Raw genomic sequence first — 20,208 nt, 5'->3', positions numbered from 1 at the left:
GCTGATATGAAGGCATCTATTTGAGTGGCATCAAGAGGTTTATCTTTTTTGTGCCAGAGTATAAGGTGGACATGTGGAAGACCTCGCTTTTGAAACTCAATTGTGTAGACAACTGCGAAAAAGAACGGATAGCAAAACTTAGTGTGCCTGAGAGTATGAATGGTAGTGAATTGCATGGTAGGAAGGTAGGATGTCCTAGGTGTAATAGGTAAATAATAGCAAGGTGATGCTGGGGCGATGGAAAAACAAAGATGATAGGACAGCGAGAACAATACCTCCAAGTATAGGTCCAAAAAAATCATACTTTCCGATGTCATCCATAAGAAGTTTGAGCTTTATCTAAAAAACTCGGTCAACAATATCAGGTCTATCAGAAGCATGCTATCCTGGTATGAATGATAAGGCGTCTTCAATTTCTGGCCATAAAGCATTGCATGTGAAGGTGATGAATATGTCTGGGCATCCAAACCTACGACATATCGCAACACAATCTTGGTAGTTCTGGTAGTAGTAGCGTGGACACACTGACGGAGCCACCCTAGCGGCGGGGTGGGGCGGCCGCCCCAGCTACCGACGGCATCGTCCCAGACCCCCGGACCCCCTCTTCTTCCTTAGCTTCGGCTGCTGAGCTGCCGAGCAGAGGCTGCGCCGCCGCAACATGGCGCCGAGCGAGAGCGAGCCACGAGCACTGAGTAGCGAAAAAGACGATGACCGGTTCGTTTTGCAGGGGCAGTGGGAACTGGGCCTTTTTTGTCACTTTAGATTAGCCCAAGTGCCCAACAAGAGCCCAATTTAGCTCCCCAAATCCTCAATCTACCAACACCATCAGGCGCTCGCGCTCAGCTTCCCGAATCCCCAATTCCGCATCGACGCGGATGCCGCCGCCCGCTGCTAGGCGCCAGTCGTGTCTCGCTGCCACCCCACTCGCCGGCCACCACCGCCAGCCGTGGCTCACCGCCACCCCACTCGCTGGCCGCCGCCAGGTGCCTGCGCGGCCCACTGCTGGTCTGCCCGCCGGCGCGCCAGGAGCGATGGAGGGAGGAGGAGAGGAACTTGGCGCCGGGGCCGGCCGCGACCGTGGATAGGTTAGCAGCAGAGCAGGGGCAGCAGCTCCGCCGGTTACCTCAATTTATTCCGCAAATTTGAGATAACATCCTGTGCTGTTCATCCACCTTTTTGCCATAATTTGTGTGATTCTAACTTTTTCGCTATAATTCGTGCAATGTAGTATGTGAATACGATGCGATTTGGGCCATAAGTTTTTTCGATCATCTTCGTGTTATAACTCGCCCCAGCTATAATTTTTTTCTAGCTCCGTCATTGCGTGGACATATCGCAACACAATCTTGGTAGTTCTGGTAGTTCTGGTAGTAGTAGCGTGGACTTCCTACGACATATCGCAACACAATTTACAGATGAAGCTTCAATGATGCCATTCCGGACAGCTTGAACTAAGGCGTTGTAAGGGCTGGACCTGTATTTTTTCTGAAAAGATTCCTTTCTATAATGTCGGAGCCGTTCATCTTCAACACAACAGTATGCATCAACCTGATACGCTTGGGTTAGCCTGCTGCAGCACAAGGGGGTGTTGAAATCGCCAGCTCTGTCATGCAACCTATATGAATAATACTCTGCCATCGTGATTTTTTGTCGCTTCATCTTGTTGGAGCGTGGACATGTCATGTAGTAAAGGTTCTCATGGAAGCCATCTTCTCCATAGGGAAACAACATCGGATACTGCATCGCCATAAACTTGCAATGTGTCTCTTGTACTCTTTGGAACTGAGATGAGTGTTGCTGCACTACTAAGTCACGCCCCTCGTCAGTATTGCCTAAATCATTTACGACCAAGCCAACCACCTCTGATGCAACTGGGTCACTGTAGATGTTGCCATGTTGTTTTGGAGCAGAGAATAGCTTTACAGCATAGTGGTCTTCAAGACGGTCAGATAGGGTGGTTGCAGCCAGCCTGTCACGGGCAGTCCTAAATGTTTTCACAATGGGATTGTGGGTATCAAACATGTTTATGAAGGCAGCAAGCAGAGCTTCATTCGGGTGGAAAGTCTGCATGTAGGCCTTCTGCAACAGTCATCCGATTTTTGATTTCATTACCAGTGTCAAAGATGTATAGCCGGCAGTATTCTGGTCTTTTACCATGGGCAGGAATTAGTGATCCTATTCGGTGGCATAACTGGCCGCTAATTTTGAACACGTAAGGACCATGGCCATCATTAATGGCATTTATGACCTTGAACCCCCATAGAAGTCATGGCAAACATAGAGTTGTACCGTCTTATGTTATCAAAGTAATGCCTTGATAGTGAAGGGTCTTCTCTTGTTAAGAGACGAAGCAAAGGCTGTGGTGGACACGTATATGAAGGCAGGACAATGCTCCCTCCTCTGCAGCACCTATTGTATACAGGATTTGCCGTGCGGCGCCCATGCACCCGCTCTTCTAGCCAGAAGCAAGCACCGCAGTGGGGGCACGTGCAAGTTGGTCCTCCCAAATAGAGTGGACCAAAAATGGTGCCTACAGGGAGGGACATTTAAAATAGAGGAACAGAATGAGAAAACGGCATGACCATGCAGGGATTCAATTATGGTTTTAGAATGTTAGGTATGTCATGTAGGTGAAGTCAACAACCGATGGAAAGATGGGAGTAACAGTAGGAAGTTAGGTGCTTACGACGGTGTCCATTATACAGTAAGGGCGCAGTATTCTCTGCAAGTAATAGGTATGTGTAAAGAAATACTACTAAATGAGAGCCCCTTGTTGGTAGTTTGGTTGGAAAAAATATGAGCACATACCCTTTTCAGCTCCAGAAGCTATGACGAACCTACGCCGCTTGCGACTTTTCAGTGGTGATGGACGACCCCGGGTGTGGCATATCTGTTGCAAACAAAGAACAAAGAATGCTCAGTATGATGACATACATAGTCTGGGCAGGCATAGATAGATGGATCTTACTGATCATAGGGGAAAAGCATCATGCTGACTATAGGAAGAATATTTTACTGATCATAGCAAAAAGTAGGTGTTACATAGTTTGGGCAGACATAGATGAATGGATTTTAAAGAGCATATTTTGTCGTATCATTGGATGGAGGTAGAAGCTTACTTTGGTTAACAATAACAAATGTTGCATGAATAGTTCAATTTGATATTTTGCATGACAGAAAGGAAAATTATTAGATATAGTATACATAGCAGTAGGCAGCTTCACAGGGGAAGAGCTATCTGAATATGGAATCACCTAGCCGTCGCCGGACCAGCCGGGGTTCTGAGGCGGCCATTCGTAAACCTGAAGGCGATGCACATGAAGCAACACTACGTATCTGCGCACCGGCACCGCTGGCTGTATCAGAAAGGAAAAGGCAATGAATGATTATGTGCACGCGTACTGAAGGGAACTACTTGAACAACAAAAATAAATCAAAACACCCGTGCTGATGATGAGAACATTACCTGTATGTGGCTGATCTACATGAGTAGGTTTGCGTTTGTGGCCTCTATCCATAATGAAAGAACCTACTACGCAGGCAGATGGAGGGCAAAGGACAGTGTGATAAACAACCCGTTAGAGTACCTGAATAAATGGATCATACAACAAAGTACCAATGTATGAGGTTTATTATTTTGAAGCAAGCAGGTAAGCGAATTAATGGTGATGTTGTAGACACAATCAAGCACATAGAGACTTGCAAGTAGAGTATTCACGTGAAAGATTCCTGCGCACTGACAATGAAATAAAACTGGAAAAGATCATCTGATCAGAAGCAACAATTTAATTGAAGGGGCACTGAAATTAAGGAAAGAAAAAAAAGAGACATATAGAATCTGCTGCTTTGCATAAAATAAGATTGTATTGTTCAATCCGCATAAACAAAAAGGAACGGTAAGCACTCTGAAGTTGCATACAGCAGCTACTGTACACAAAGGCAACCCTCACTACTGAACAATCTTCACAACAGAGTGGAAGTCATGTCTCCTTAAAGTTTGCAGAGGATGAAAAGAACAACTATGGCAATTCATGTATTCTTTTAGAAACGGGCACGTGAAGATCATTATTATATCCTTGCGTACTGTGACAATTTCATATGCACACGTCTTTAAAAAAAAACAATTTCATATGCACACGCTAATCGTTCAGGTTGGGAAAAAAAACACCTCTGACACAGGGCCGAAGCCTCGTGGTGGGATATCACCAACCATTGTTTTAAAGGCGTCGCCTAGGCGACGACTAGGCGTCCAGGCGACGAAAATGTCTAGGCGTCGGGGGTCGCCTAGCCAGGAGCCGTATGGCGTCCGCCTCGGCGTCTAAGGCGTCCGCCTTTCGCGTTAGGCGTCTGGGGCGTCGCCAACCGGCCTGAGGCGGTCGCCATACTCATGAGCAGCCGCACGCGGAAAAGGGAAGGGACCCAAGGCGGGAAATCGCTCCCGCGCGGGACTTCTCCCGCCTTCCGTCGTTTCCTGCGCGCGCGCGTAGAGGAAATTGCGCGGGAATAGAGAGGGATTGTGAGAGATAGGGGATTGAGAAGAGAGAGGGAGAGGCAGACCCTGCTGGAGTTTCTTCCCCACTCGCGGCCAGGTCCCGCTCGTCCTCTCGCGTGCGTCCGCTCAGAGCCGCGAGTCCTCCCGCGCGCGTCCGCTTGCCCGTCTTCCGCTTTCTCTGTGCGGACCCGTGCGTCCGTCCGCACGAACCAAGAGGGCCAGCACGACCAGCTTCTTCTGCGGACCCAGGATGGCTTCACCGGTGCCCAGCTCCACTCAGCCTTCAGGCCAGCCCTCCACTGGAGCAGGTATCCCTCGCCTCCTCTCTCTCTCTCTTTCTCTTAAAAAGGTTCAAAGCTTGCATGTGGCATGTGCTGCTGTTCCCTGCTTTATTTGTTTTTTCTCTTAAAAAGGTCCAAAGCTTGCATGTGACATGTGCTGCTGTCCCCTGCTTTGTTTGCTTTTAGAAAGGCTAAAGCTTGCATGCGGCTGTCCCCTGCTCAGAGCAGATAGCACATGGGTATAGTTGTTACTTTGTCTACTTGTGCTTTGATTTATAGATGCTAAATGGAGCAGTACATTAGTTGTTGTTGCTCTGTTTTATATGCTAATTGCACTGCCTTTTATGCTAATTTGATTTGTTTATTAGGCTGGAGGGTGCTCTTGCTCTGTGCTCTGTTTTAGCTGCTGCTGCTGCTCTGTTTATTAGGCTGGAGGGTGCTCTTTTATGCTATATGCTAATTGCACTGCCTTTTATGCTAATTAAATTGGTAGTTTACTGATTCCTACACTTTGCCATTCTCTAAAGTCTGAACTCATTTGGTTTATAAAAATTATGCAGCAGGAACCATGTCAAGTCCACCATCAATCGTTAGCGGATATGATCCCAAGAATGATCCAGCCCGGAAGCCGCAAAGGTCAAAAGATCCAGCATGGAGGTTTGGCTATTGGCCGAACCTACAAAACAAAGATGAGGTGGCATGCACCTTATGTGGCGGCTCAGTTCGTGGAGGGATTAAAAGGTTGAAGCAACATTTGGCAGGAGGTTATGGAGATGCAAAACTATGTTCAGGTGTCAGCACTGAAGTTAGGACAGAGATGGCAGCTTACTTGGATGCAAACAAGAGGAAAAGACCATTGGTTCTAGATGATGAGGTGGTGGAGGTGGCAGCAAATGAGGCTCCTGCAAATGAGGCTGCTGCTGTGGTACAGCCTAGTTCAGGGACAGCAGCAAAAAAGAGGCAAGCATCCTTACAATTCATGGCTGTTGGCAACAAGACTAAACCAGAGGGAAAGGCAAACAAATCTGTAGTTGAGATGCTTCGAAAACACCAGAAGAGATAGTAGATGAGAGACTTTCAGGGTCTTATCAGCCCACAATTGTGTCCAGTACAAAAACCAAGGAAGAGAAGCATTATGTGGATACACAATGGGCCTTGTTCTTCTATGAATGTGGCATACCTTTTAATGCAGCAGTAGCAAGGCAATTTCAGATTGCAGTTGAGGCCATAGCACAATATGGTTCAGGGTACAAGCCTCCAACACCATATCAACTTGGGGATCCATTACTTCAAGAAGCAGTGAAGTCAACAAGTACCATGAGAGAGGAGCATGAGAGAGCATGGAAACATTATGGCTGCACACTCATGTCTGATGGATGGTCTGATAGGAGGGGACACCACTTAATTAACTTCCTTGTAAACAGCCCAGAGGGGACTTACTTCTTGGAGTCCATTGATGCATCAAGTGAAGTACATGATGCATACATGCTTGCTGGTTTGCTAGAGAAGAAGGTTGAGGAGATTGGGAAGGACAAGGTTGTTCAAGTTGTCACAGATAATGGTGCTAACTTCAAGGCTGCAGGCAAGATTCTCATGGACAGGATTCCTACAATATTTTGGAGTCCATGTGCTGCGCATTGCTTGGATCTCATGTTAGAAGATATAGGGAACTTGTCGGAATTCAAGAAACCTATTACACGTGCAAGGCGTGTGACAACTTTCATCTATAGACATGGGAGGATCCTTAGTGCCATGAGGGAGAAAACAGGTGGGGCTGACCTTGTGAGGCCAGCAGCCACACGTTTTGCAACGGCTTTTTTGACTTTGAAGAGCTTGTACAAGCACAAGGATGCTTTGAAGTCTTTAATGGTTAGCGAAGCATGGACTGGGAACAAATTGGCAAAAACTAAGGCTGGTCTAGATGTGCATGACATTGTGCTCTCTACATAGTTTTGGAATTCAGTGGAAGATTGCCTTAGAGCTTCAGCCCCACTCCTTATTGTGCTTAGGGTGGTTGATGGAGATGAGAAGCCAGCAATGCCGGAGGTTCAAGCTCTAATGAACCATGCAAAGGAGAGGATCAATCAAAGCTTTGCTATCCAATCCAAGAAATCTTTGCTCAAGAAGATTATGGGAATAACTGAGCGACGTTGGGAGAAACAAATGGATCATCCATTGTATGGGGCTGCACTGTACTTGAACCCAGGGAAGCTACATCCTCTCCTAAAAAAGGATGATGATGCAACTGTTGGACAGCTAAGAGGTTGCTTTCTTGATGTGCTTTCAAGAATGGTGGAGGATGAGGAAACTAGAAGCAAGATCAATGCTCAAGCCATGGTTTATGAATATCTTAGAGGAGATGCTTTTTCAAATAAGATGGCCATTCAAAACCTTGAGTCAATGAGTCCTTGTAAGTGTTTCATTTCCATTTTAATTTCAGCAAGTGTACATCACATCAATTTGATTCCAGCTAGCATTTTTTGGTCCTAGCTCCTAACATATTGTTTCATTTGTTTGCTCTAGTTGATTGGTGGCGTTCCTATGGTGGCCGTGCTATTGAGCTATAAAGGTTTGCAAGGCGTGTGGTTAGTCTTTGTGCTTCATCATCTGGCTGTGAGCGAAATTGGAGCAAATTTGAATCTGTGAGTATTTCCTCATTTGCTTGCTGCCCTTACCAATATTTTAGCAAGCAGTTTATTCATTTTTTGGTTGCAATTGTGTTTCTGGTTTTGTAGATCCACACAAAGAAAAGGAACCGATTGTTGCATAAGAGGCTGAATTCTATTGTCTTTGTTTCCTACAACCGGAAGATGAAATCTAGGTTCCAAAAGTTACGCCAGAACAAGGGAAAAAACTTTGATCCTTTGGTTATTGAGGACTTTGATTGGAACAATGAGTGGGCTGACTCATTGCATGTACCCCCTCAAGGTACTCGTGGGAGTGAGTGTGACCTTACTTGGAACCTTGTTGATGAAGCTGTTGGAGCATCACAATCACTTCAAGGCCGGAACTTTCCAAGAGCAGCCCACAGGCGTGCAAGAAATTCTGCACCTATGGTGGATGAAGCTGAGTTGGGTTCAGATAATGAAGAAAATCCAGATCCATTTGATGATGCAGATGTGACAGATTGTGAGGATGATCCAAATGATGCCAATGAAATTGGAGAAGACAATGAGGCAACCAACGTTGCTGGAGAGTTTGATGATGGCTATTGAGACTTGAGAGATTAGAGATTAAAGATTTCCTCTTTTGTAAGCTAATATATGTGCTGCACTAGCAGCACTACTAATTAAGTATGTGCTGCACTAGCAGCACTACTAATTAAGTTATATATGCCATTAGAGACTAGTTTATGGCTACTAAGAGATGAAACATTTCATATTTGCTACTTGCTACTTTATGTGGTGCCCTAGAACTCTAATAGCACTACATATTATGCTTATAATTGGCTATATTAAGGTTGGATTGTCATCTAAATTTTTATTGGTGTTATATATTAAATTGTCTGTATGGCGTCGCCTAGGCGAGCGCCTTATTCGCCTAGGCGAGCGCCTTATTCGCCTAGGCGACTGGAAGGGGGTCGCTTGCCTCGCCTCGCCTTACCGCCTTTAAAACATTGTCACCAACTATACCACCTTTTTTTTTTGAAAGAAACAATTAGTAATTAATTCATGATGCTACCATACCTGGCATACTTAAAGTATAGACAGAAGAAAATATGACCTGAGGGCACAACCACACAACTGCTCGTCACTCAACAAATCTAGAGCATGCATCATTATGTTTCTTGACATGGCACAACAAAAGTGCATCCGCGGGACCTAATAATCTCAAGCAATTACATGGATCAGCTGAAATGCAGAGCACCTGACAAAGCTAGTGGGTCCTGCGTGGGCAGTTTTTTTTTCTTGGTTCAGCATTTTATCGAGCACCTAAAATGCACAGCACATGAAGGGCTAGCCATTGTATGGAGCACCTGAAACGCACAACACACGAAGGGCACAGAAAATAGGTCTTCAAGTGCTCACCGTCCACAGGAAGGAGGAACAAAACGCGAAGAAGTCACGACGGAGTGTCGACGACGCTCGCTGCGGCGGCGCCAGAAAACTCAGAAAAGGGAAAATAGGTCCGCCGGACAGGCTGACGACCAATAGCGTGATTAGGTTTTGATTTTTATAGAGTTGTTCGTTGCTCTCTTCCTCTCCTTCCTTCACTCTTCTACTCCTCACGGATGGGCTTGGGCTCACAGACGTTACAAACCCAATCTAGGCCAGCCACTCTCCTGTTCTTGGGCCTCATGCGATTTCCCTTCCTGGGCTCAACATTCACTGGGTGTGGTGTGGTGACACCCCCCTCCCCTTGCGACCCGGCATGTCCCCAGGCCGGAGCAAGAGGAAAGCATTGTTGTATAGCCTCTGCATCTTCCTAGGTGGCAAGTTCTGGAGCCAGACCGGACCACTTGATCAAGAACTGAACAACCGCACTTGAGCGACGGGAATGGAGACGGCGCTGCAGAACTGCTTCAGAAACTTGCAGGCCTTCCTCAGATTCTGGAGGATCCACCGAGAGAGGGAACTTGGTTGACGGGGCAGCCTTAAGTAGAGAAACGTGAAATACCAAATGAACAGAAGAGTAGTCCGGCAGGTCCAGCTTGTATGCGACAGCTTCGATCTTCTCCAACACTTTGTATGGCCCAAAGTAACGGAAGGATAGTTTCTGATGAGCACGAGGGGCAAGAGATGCCTGGACGTAAGGTTGGAGCTTGAGGAACACCATGTCGCCGACGTTGAATGACCTCTCTGATCGGTGCTTGTCAGCATGCGACTTCATGCGATGTTGAGCTCAGAGAAGGTGTTGGCGAACCAAATCAAGCATAGTGGAATGCTCAGTCAGCATGGACTCAACATCAGGAACAGAGGATGCCTTAGGAGGAGAAAGGCCGAAGTGACGAGGAGAGTGTCCGTATAGTACCTCGATTGGTGACCTGTTGAGCGAGGAATGGAGACTGGTGTTATACCAATACTCCGCCAAGGTGATCTAGCGCAGCCACTGCTTGGGGCAGGAATGAACAAAGCACCGGAGAAATGCTTCGAGGCACTGGTTCACCCGCTCCGTCTGGCCATCGGATTGAGGATGGTAAGCAGAGCTCATGCAGAGCTGAGTACCAGCCAAACGGAATAGCTCCTTCCAGAAATGGCTGGTGAAGATGCGGTCGCGGTCGGAGATGATGTGAGTTGGCATGCCGTGTAAGCGGTAAATATTGTCCAAAAATAACTGAGCCACTTGCAGAGCTGAGAATGGGTGAAGTAGAGGCACAAAGTGGGCAAATTTGCTGAACTTGTTGACGATGACCATGATACAGTTTGCAGCGCTCGAGTGTGGAAGCCCCTCAATGAAATCCATGGATATGACTTGCCAGGACTCTGCTGGGACAGGCAGCGGAGAAAGAAGTCCTGGGAACTTGGCATGGTCGGGCTTAGCCTGTAAACAGGTTGTACAAGAAGCCACCAGTTGTTTGATGTCAGACTTCATTCCTCTCCAGGCGAACAGTTTTTTGATTCGGCTGTAGGTAACAGGGAACCCAGAGTGGCCCCCGATAGCGCTGGAATGTAACGCTTCAAAAATTCGCAGCTGGAGGGTCTTGTTGTCACCCACCCAAATGCAGTCACCAATGTGAATAAGACCATGGAGCAGAGTGTAAGGTGGGTGGGAGTCTCCGTTAAGTGTCAGATCCTGCAATAGCTTTCTAGTGGTAGGATCAGAAGCATATCCCTCAGCCACGTCGGTCAACCATGTTGGTGATGAAGAAGAGATGACGTTGAGCTGCTCTGGAGGCAAAGGGTGCCGGGAGAGAGCATCCGCAGCCAAATTGGAAGGTCCTAGCTTGTAAACAACCTTGAACTGCAACCCCACAAGCTTGGTGTAAAGTTTCATCTGCCATGGAGTCTGCAATCGCTGCTCAATAATATGCATCAGACTTCGTTGGTCAGTGAAGATTGTGAACTCGCCATGTTGTAAGTAGGACCTCCAATGGTCGTCTGCCACCAGAATAGCTAAATATTGTTTCTCATAAGTAGATAAGCCGCGCAAACGAGGACCAAGTGACTTACTAACAAAAGCCAATGGGTGACCATCTTGAAGGAGAACTGCACCGATGCCGCCATTACTTGCATCAGTCTGCAGTTGGAAGGACTTGGAGAAATCGGGCAGGGCCAGAACTGGAGCTTCAGTGAGTGCGAGCTTGAGAGTGTCAAAGGCGACAGCATGGTTGACAGTCCAAATAAAGAGCACACCCTTCTTAAGCAGATCTGTCAGAGGCCTGGCAATCATAGCATAGTGCTTAACAAACTTGCGATAATATCCTGTGAGTCCGAGGAAGCTGTGGAGCTGCTTGACATCAGATGGTGGCGGCCAGGCTAGCACAACAACAACCTTTGATGGGTCTGTGGAAACTCCTTGTGCACTGACCACATGACCCAAGTAGGAGATAGATTGCTGAGCAAAGCGGCATTTGGATAATTTAACTAGACACTGATCCTTGGAGAGCAACTGGCAAACTTGAGTCAGGTGCTGAACATGGTCTTCATAAGAGGAACTGTACACAAGGATGTCATCGAAGAAGACCAAGGCACACTTGCGAAGTAGGGGATGTAAAGTAGTGTTCATGGCGCCTTGAAACGAACTTGGGGCGCCAGTTAATCCGAAGGACATGACAGTATACTCGAACTGGCCCCAATGGGTTTGGAAAGCAGTCTTGTGTTCTTCCCCAGGTGCAAGGCAGATCTGGTTGAAACCAGCCCTTAGATCCAAACAAGAGAACCAATGAGCTCCGGATAGTTCATCCAAAAGTTCATCGATGATCGGAATGGGGAACTTGCTCTTCACAGTAAGTGCGTTGAGTTGGCGGTAATCGATGCAAAAACGCTAGCTGTTGTCCTTCTTCCTAACCAAGAGAACTGGCGAAGAGAAGGCGCTGGTACTAGGGCGAATGAAGCCAGACTACAAAATCTCTATCACCTGACCCTCAATCTCTGTCTTCAAGGTCGGTGAGTAGCGATAGGGGCGGGCAGAGACAGGCTGAGCTCCTAGAATAAGGGGAATGGAGTGGTCGCAGGCCCATCGAGGGGGCAGCTCGGTTGGCAATTTGAACAAGTGCTGGTACTGAAACAGCAGCGCTTGAATCTCTGGCAGATCACTGTGCACTGCTGGAGTGAATGCAGGTTCCTCAGCAGACAACTGATGTAGCTGAAGGACAGAACTATGAAGCTGCTCGGAAAGACTGCCATGTAACACCACATTGTGGAGACCATAAGGAATCTGAACCCATCATTGAAGCCAATGTACCTTCATGGGAGAGAATGCCTGTAGCCAATCCATCCCCAGAATCATGTCATATGTGCCAATGGGAATGAGTTTGAGGGTAGAATGGAAAACATATCCTTGAATAGACCACTCTGCATACGGTATTTGAGCAGAACAAGTGATTGACCCGCCATCGGCAATTTGCACAGAAGTAGGAACTGACAGCTGCTGGACCCCCGTGAAAGAAGCTGCCAAGTTGGTATCGAGAAAGGAGTTGGTGCTCCCAGAATCTAACAAGATATTGATACTCTTGCCTTGGAGCATGCCTTGAAATTGCAAGGTGCGAGGGTGGAGTGATGGAGAAACAACAGCAGCAGACAGGAGCATGAAGGACTGATCGGCCGTGACAGGAGTGTTGGGCTCTGAACTGTCTGTCTCGGTGAAGAGATCCTCGCAAAGATTCTAGACCTCCTATAAGGCATGCAATTGGAGAGCTGGAGAACATTTGTGGCCCTGGTGCCATTTCTCACCACAACGCATACAGAGTCCACGAGCTTTCCTGTAAGAACGGAGGGACTGCAACTTATGATCCACTAAAACTCTGCGGAAGTCTAGACGATGATCTTCAAGCTGTTGCTTCGGTTCGGGCTGCACGGGAGGAGCAGGAAGAGCCAGGCGTTGGGGAGCAGCAGGAAGCGGCAACGACCCCCGAGGTGCCACTGGCTTCATGAAGGCGGGAGCATCGGTACGCCGGAATTCCCATCGGCGTGACGGCTTGACGGCCTCCTCTTGCAAAAGGGCAAGCGAGCAAGCAGCATCTAGATCGGCGGGTCGCTGAACAAGAATAACAGAACAAATATCGTCGTGGAGACCATCGATAAAGCGGGTGGTGTAGGAAAGGGAATCTGGGTTAGGTGTGTAAGCCGAGAGTTGCTCAATAAGATCAACAAATTGATCAATATATTCTTGAACCGAGGCGGTTTGCTTAATGTGAAACATTTGGCAGATGAGAAGTTCATGTTGATCGCGGCAGAAACGCTCACGGACCAACGCACAGAAGTCTTGCCAACCAATGTGTTCGAGGCGGTGAGCAAGGGATTGAATCCAGCGTTTGGCTGCACTGGTGAATTGCATCGTAGCCACGCGAACCCACATGGATTGATCAACGAAGTACATATCAAAGTAGGAATGGGCCTGAGTGATCCATAGTTGGGGGGTCGTGCCATCGAATTGGGGAAAATGGATTTTGGGTAATTGGCCGAGGTGGGAGGATTGGTGGTGGATAGGGGAAGGATCTGGTGGATGGGGTGGAAGGTGGGCATCCGCGACGTTGAAGGTAGGGTTGGGATTGGGAGGGAAACGGGGATATGGAACTGAATGGGGAGGGGGATCTGGAGGACGGCACATACCATTGGCCGAGGTCGGAGCTATGGTTGTGACCAATCCATAGCCCCTCTCCCGTGTAGTCGATTTGACGCGGTGCCCGCTGGGCCAGTCGGTCGGAGTCCCGGCAGATGAGCGCGCGGCGACCAACTCCGGCTGCCGCAGGGTGCCCGATGTAGGCAGCTCCACTGCAGCTCGACCATCCCTCGACCGGAGGTTCTTCACCACCGAGCGAAGATCGTAGATCTGACCGTCCACCTCCGGGCGCCAACTGACGAGCTCCTCCACGGCGGTCTCGACGGCGGCTACCCTATCGTCGCGCTTGTCGTTGATCTCGTGGATGCGGATCAGCTCGAGATCCACCATCCGCTACTCGAGGTCAGAGACGTGCTCGTCGAAGTGTCCCCCCAGTTGTCGGCGATGACGGCGGCAGTGTACTGTGCCGAGGCAAACTCCTCCAGCGACTGGATGCGACGGTCCATCGCCTCGTTACGCGCCTGGAACTCTGATGTCGCCTCCTCGAAGCGGCGCTCCCATCAACCGCTGGACTCGGCGCGGAGGTCGTCGATCCCCTTGAGTACTTCGTCGAGGAGGGAGCGCACGTTTGGATTCATGACTCCCCTGGCGCGCTGAAGACGGGTGAAGTGGGGGTGTGGCTCCGGCGGATCCAGCCCTGGGAGGCGCCGGATCGATGTCTCTGGTACCAGATTGTCGACGACGCTCGCTGCGGCGGCACCGGAAAACTCAGAAAAGGGAAAACAGGTCCGCCGGACAGGCTGACGACCGATAGCGTGATCAGGTTTTGATTTTTACAGAGTTGTTCGTTGCTCTCTTCCTCTCCTTCCTTCACTCCTCTACTCCTCACGGATGGGCTTGGGCTCACAGACGTTACAAACCCAATCTGGGCCAGTCACTCTCCTGTTCTTGGGCCTCATGCGATTTCCCTTCCTGGGCTTAGCATTCACTGGGTGTGGTGTGGTGACACGGAGTCGCCGGCGGAGCGGAGGAGGAAGGGCACTCGCTGCGAACCGGGCCAGCCGAGACGGGGCCGGCGCAATGGTTTCTCCTCCGGTGCCGACTGTGCCGCCGGTGCCGCCTGCGTAGGCCGCAGAGGGCTGGACTGGGGAGGGCTCCGGCGGAGGGCTACATCGGCTCGGCCACCTGTGCCGGCGTGGGCGCACCGGGTCGATCGTGGATGGCAAGCGAGGTTTTGGCAGGGACGCGGGAGGCAGGTCGCGGTGGCTCCCCAGTCCAACCCGGCGCAGGTGGACTGGGACCTCGGCGCTGCGGGCGCCTTCTGCACGACGTGGGACGCCGAAATGCCGCTCGCCTAGCGGCAGCGCTACGGCTGGACGGCGTTCTGCGGCCCCGCCGGCGCCCACGGCAAGGCCTCCTGCGGCCGCTGCCTCCTGGTACGTCCGTACTTCCGTGTGTGTCTCGTCCCGTGCATGTGATGTGCGCGCATGATCGAAGAAAACTGACAAGGATGGACGACCTGCATGCATTCGTGTCTTTTCATAAAGGTGACGAACGCGGCGACAGGTGCAGCTGGCGGCGACCTCGTCGTCGACTATGAGTTCGTGGATTGCCAAGATTAGAACTCCAATTATATTAAAGACGGCTGCTATATATTTTTTTAATTTATATTCAAATGTAAAATTGTCCTGCTGAATTGTATTTGTTTCCAAAATTATATTACGCAATTGACCATAGGGATATATATATTTGTATTTTCTGCTACATTAATAGAAAGTTGATCCGTGCCGATTTGTTAAAAAAAAATTAATTGTTTCATTTCGTGGAAATAAATGCATTTGGATTTTGATTATCGCCCTGTTCGCTTGGTTGATAAGCCATGACTAAAAGTATCGTTAGCTGACTTGTTGTAAGAGAAAAATACTATCCGTTGGCCAGTACGTAGCAATAGCATCGGATCGGTGCATCAAGCTTGAAAAGGCTGCAACAAACGTGTGACAGTGACACATTGTGTAGCACGTACTCGCTCTCGGTCCCAAAATACTGCCTCCGTGGCCCAATTAAGAAGGTGGACAATGGACTGGGCATGTACTCTATACAATAGTATTAATGTAAGTTGCAACATGGGCCGGAACAGGAAGGCCTCGAGAATAAATAAAACGGGCCAATCGCATGAAAAAAAAGAGGTGGGCTGAAAAAAGGAAAAAAAAACTTATAATATGTGTGGCCTCGCTAAAACATATGGCTGTGGGACCAGTCCTAACAGGTGGGCCACGCTTGTCATGTTATAGTCTTTTTTTTTAGAAAAATATGATGACAGTTTATGGCGATTTCTACTATAGGTCTTAGTGATGAACACATAGTAGTTTTCAACACTATGTCGTATTGCCTACTACAAAAATGTCATAAAACACAATGACTTAGTGATGAATTAATCTAGTGTCATGAGAAAATCTTCATAGATCCCCACATTTATCGTAGTGATGCCAATAATCTGTAGCTAGGGGAATTCAATTCAACCTGAAGCTCCTGCTTGGAAATTCGAAATTTTTGGCTCTCAAACGAAGGGCTCATAATTTCTAGCCCTAGCCAAAATTTCTGGCCATTGGGCAGTCGATACACTTAGGGTTAGGATTCAGTTTTTCCTATGGTTTAGTTAGATATTTTTAAGCATGTGGACACCTGCAAGTCACTTGTCATCAATCCCCCTTGGTAATTTGGCACTCCTAGACACAAAACGACGATAAAAAAGATCAAAAGGAATTTTTTTATTCCTATCGCTTTGTTGCTTATAGTCGTGCTCATCATTTCTTTACAACAAATATGATCCAAAAATCTCCAAATAGATCACCAACATTAATTTTTAGATCAGCCAGAGGTGTAAAAATGTTTTGTTTCCATAGTTGAAGGGCTTCCGTAATCCATATCCATAGCATAAGATTGAAAATCAAACTACCGTTCAAATTGGAGATTAAAAATTGATGTACGTAGATTGAAGATTGAAAATTGGACTTTTTAGGAAGAAAAGTAAACAAGACTGTGACCTAAGCCTACCGACAGCGACCCTGCGTCCCAGCACCAACTGCTCCGGCAGTGCACGGTCCTCTCCTTGGTAGAGTAATTGGCAGAGGAGATAGAGGAGTCCAAGCGAGACATCGTCTCCATTCGTTGGTGCCGAGCCATGGTGAACACGAGCAGGACTGGTGCCGGTGGAGAAGCGTCGTATGGTGATGGCGACCTACGTTGCATGGAGCTAATTCCCGGCCTCTTGACGGAGAATTGGTTACCCAAGTCACACGTACGTACAATACAACGGCCAAAGCACGTCAACGTCGTTGCACGTACGAACGTGTGATGCTCAATCGCGGCGTGAGCGCTGGTCCGAATCCGATCGCTAAACTTCAACAATGTGCGGCGTCGTGTCAGCCGCTCCATCCACCAGGCACTCAGACAAATTTGCCTACTATCTTTAGGCCAGGAATTGAACGTGTGATGCACAGCTTTAACACTACACACGGGTCCGGAACTAGTGCATCATAGATCTTAGGGCGTCTCCAATGATCTAGCTTGGAGTTAAGCACATGAAATTTTAGATGTTATAAATCTCCTACAACTAAAAAGAACAAAGCGTGGATATTTTTTTGTGCGAGATTTGTTTTGGTTCGTCCGTCTACCCACGCCTGCAATCCCGCACCCATAGCTCCCTCGGTCTGCCTTCCCTGCGATCCCATGCTGCTCGCCGCGCGACCGCGTCCACGACGCAGAAGGAAAGCCCGATCCGCACAATCACTGTGACTCTAAGCCGCACAAAAGGAAACTGCTCCTGTGATTCAGCCTCGATCTCATGATTCCTCCGCCCGCCTCCCCATCGTTGCCCACCCGAAGCTGGCCGCGCCGCCGCCGCACCCACCTGTAGCTCGCCGCGACGCAGTCCGCGCCCGCCCGGAGCTGGCCGTGATGCCGGCCGCGCCCACCCGCAGGTTGCCGCGCCGACGGTGCCTGCGCCCGCCCGCAGGTGCCCGCGACAGCCCTGCGGACCTCCTGCCGCCGCCGCCGCAGTGTCTTCCTCTACCCGCCCTCGATTCGCCTGTCGAGGCCTCCTCTGTCGTCAGCGCCAGCACCGACTCTGGGTCGGCACGCTTCGCGTCGGCTTCAGCCCACTCTGTCACCACCGCGTTTTTGTCTCCCCGCCCTCAATTCGCCTGCTTCTTCTCAGGCTCGGACAACGTCACAGCAACCTCGCCCGCGTCTCCTGCTCCCCTGCTTCGTGTCGGCTCCAATCGTGCCCTGAAGGAGCAATTGGGGCCTGGTTCGTGCGTTCTTGGGAGCATCGAAGTTTTTAGGTACGTTCTTGAGCGATTCCTGTTTGGTTGTGATTTGGCCTTTGGGAGATCGAATCCTGCCGTTCTTGGGGGATCTTGGGGGAGGATTTAGGGTACTGGAGTCTAAAGCTAAGAAATTGTATGCCATCCTAGAGTAGAGGTGGAATCGTTCAGCAGATGTTGGGGCCAAATTCTCTTTCTAGGTTGCTTAGAGTGGCAACGATCTTGCAGAGACTTTTGTAGGTGCTTGTTCTTGCGCTTTTTTAATCGATTTTTGTTCAATTTGATGTCATGCTTTCATTTAACCGTCAAATGTCAGGGCCACTATGTTTTTTTGAGATAGTATAAACCAATGTAGTTTATTTATATCATGGGCCGATTACATGCATTGCTGCTTTTAAGTAGACTAACTATTAAATGCAATGCTTTTTCTTGCTACTAACTACTAATTAGGTAGCTTAGTTGCTGCTTTTGTAGAGATTGAAGATGTTCTAACACTCTTGAAGATGTACTGTTTCCATCAATATATTGATTTCCTGTACTGTTTCTTATCTTATTCATCTCAAAATGCACTTCTGAAAAATCAGCAAATCCAGAAAAGTTTAATTTCAATTCCTTGGTTCTGATGCAAATGCATCTGTATTTGTCTTACAATCTCGAGCCATAAGTAACATGTATTGCTGACCTTGCTGCATGACTCTATTTAATTTTAGAAAAGGCAAGCCAAGTTGTTTAATGATTAGTATCTTGAGTCAAATGAATTAAAAAGGCAAGGCAAGTTGTCTAATGTTTAGTATCTTGAGGCATTTATATTCAGATAGCCTTACTTTCAATTTAATCATTAATAGTTCAGTAAAAAAAGTTTCGAAATAACGTATTGATTTTTCACCATGACTTCTTCCTGATTTTTCAAAAGATCTGAACTGCTAAATAAATTTTGTAGTATATTGTATCTAAATGTCTATTGTCTATCATTGTTCCTGGTTCTTTTTTACCGGTGCTCTTTGGTATCTTCATTTTAGAACTATAAAGATAAATTTTGTCTTTTACTATTTTCTGGACCTGACAGATTCTTGTTTTACTAGGTACAATGCTTTTTATTGAAACAAAACTCTCGATTATTTTTTTAAAAAAACTCTACTGTAACTAATATGTTCTTTTTACTTCTGTATTCTGCCTATTCGTTAAACTAAAGTCCTTTTGCTACTAGACATATTAGAATATTTTATTGGCCTTGCTAAAAGATGTTTGTTCGTGCAGTGCATACTTTGATAGTCATTTGTTTTTATGATACCGATTTGGTGTAGCTGCACAAAGAATATATTTGTTCCTGCAGTATATAGTCATCTTGTATTCTTGTTTATTCTGTTAGATGGGCTTGCCTGACCAAAGAATATAATATTTGATAATGCAGTGATATATCTACTATATAAATTGTCCAATTCTTTCGTATCGCGTGGTATCCCTAAATAATTGCAAATCTATATTTTTATTAGCCGACGGTGTCCATGAAAAGTATTAGTTGCATTAGGCTTCTTTTCCTGTCGAAATACTTGCCCCCTGTGTCGACCCCATCGAAGGCTTTGATGATCTCGCTGATTATTAGGAGCGCCATTGTATTGGGCATTATTGTGGTATACTGGTATAGCAGTAGACAATTAACAAAAAGCTACCACTTTAGAATTATTTTAGGCATAGATGCACTGGGATATATGAGGCGCATCTATGGTACAACAATTGCAGAAGGGAAGAACAAACTTGCAAGGGTCGTCAAGATTGTTATTTTAAATATGTATATTTTTTTATAAATTTAATCTTTCCACAATGTTTTTTATCTATTTACTGACATTACTTTGCTTTTATCATTTTTTGGTTTCGTTGTGATGATTTGCTGGATTGAAATCAATTCTTGAATCTACAGTCTATTTAGATACGTAATTTCACTTGATTTAGATCCAACTACTTAATTTAGTTTGTTTCTTTTTCCCCTATATAAACAACATTTTTTTATCTCTACTTGGGCACCTTTAGTAAGGAGGTGACCAGTACCGCCGGCGCTGTGCAGCTCATCCACACCCCAGTGCTACCTGCATCGCCCATCGGCTGCTCGAGGAATTGCCTGCAAGGTTTGCCCCACCCCGATCCATGGCCGACGGATCGCCGAGAAGGAGAAGGAACGCCAAGGTTCGTGCCCACGCCCGTCATCCTCGCCCCGCGCTCGCCCACACCGCCGCCCGTAGCAGTGCTGGACACTGGGTGCCCGCTGCTGGCCGGACACGAGGATGGAGGTGACCAGTACCGCCAGCTTTGTGTAGCTCATTCACACCCTACCTACATCGCGCGTCGGCTGCTCGAGGAATTGCCTGCAAGGTTTGCTCAGACCTTATCTCTTCTTTAGTTCTTCATCTCCATCCACAGATGCCTGCTTCAAAATTCTAGCAAGCGGTCAGCA

At 47.7% G+C, this 20,208-nt stretch overlaps 2 protein-coding genes and 1 pseudogene across 2 annotated transcripts; 2 read left to right on the top strand and 1 right to left on the bottom strand.

Annotated features, from left to right (window-relative positions):
- Window positions 1–381: 381 nt before the first annotated feature.
- On the bottom strand, window positions 382–3,146 carry LOC136488507 (uncharacterized; annotated as a pseudogene).
- A 2,195-nt stretch (window positions 3,147–5,341) lies between these two features.
- LOC136488506 (uncharacterized) lies at window positions 5,342–6,723 on the top strand. Its single transcript, XM_066485423.1, has 2 exons — window positions 5,342–5,733; window positions 5,883–6,723. Exons 1-2 carry the CDS (start codon window positions 5,342–5,344, stop codon window positions 6,721–6,723), a joined length of 1,233 nt encoding a protein of 410 aa, XP_066341520.1.
- A 621-nt stretch (window positions 6,724–7,344) lies between these two features.
- LOC136485771 (uncharacterized) lies at window positions 7,345–8,190 on the top strand. Its single transcript, XM_066482611.1, has 2 exons — window positions 7,345–7,415; window positions 7,509–8,190. The coding sequence occupies exon 2, from the start codon at window positions 7,584–7,586 to the stop codon at window positions 7,986–7,988; it is 405 nt and encodes a 134-aa protein (XP_066338708.1). The 5' UTR covers window positions 7,345–7,415; window positions 7,509–7,583; the 3' UTR covers window positions 7,989–8,190.
- Window positions 8,191–20,208: the final 12,018 nt, after the last annotated feature.

This window comes from Miscanthus floridulus, chromosome 10, assembly GCF_019320115.1.
Source record: "Miscanthus floridulus cultivar M001 chromosome 10, ASM1932011v1, whole genome shotgun sequence".
Lineage (NCBI taxonomy): Eukaryota > Viridiplantae > Streptophyta > Magnoliopsida > Poales > Poaceae > Miscanthus > Miscanthus floridulus.
This window is presented reverse-complemented; position numbering and strand designations above follow the sequence as displayed.

Bases quoted from the DNA above. Each gene is read 5' to 3' on its own strand.
- LOC136488506 (XM_066485423.1), top strand. From the start codon at position 5,342: ATGTCAAGTCCACCATCAATCGTTAGCGGATATGATCCCAAGAATGAT. The intron at 5,734-5,882 runs GCAAGCATCCTT...AATTGTGTCCAG, and splicing joins GGGACAGCAGCAAAAAAGAG to TACAAAAACCAAGGAAGAGA.
- LOC136485771 (XM_066482611.1), top strand. From the start codon at position 7,584: ATGAAATCTAGGTTCCAAAAGTTACGCCAGAACAAGGGAAAAAACTTT.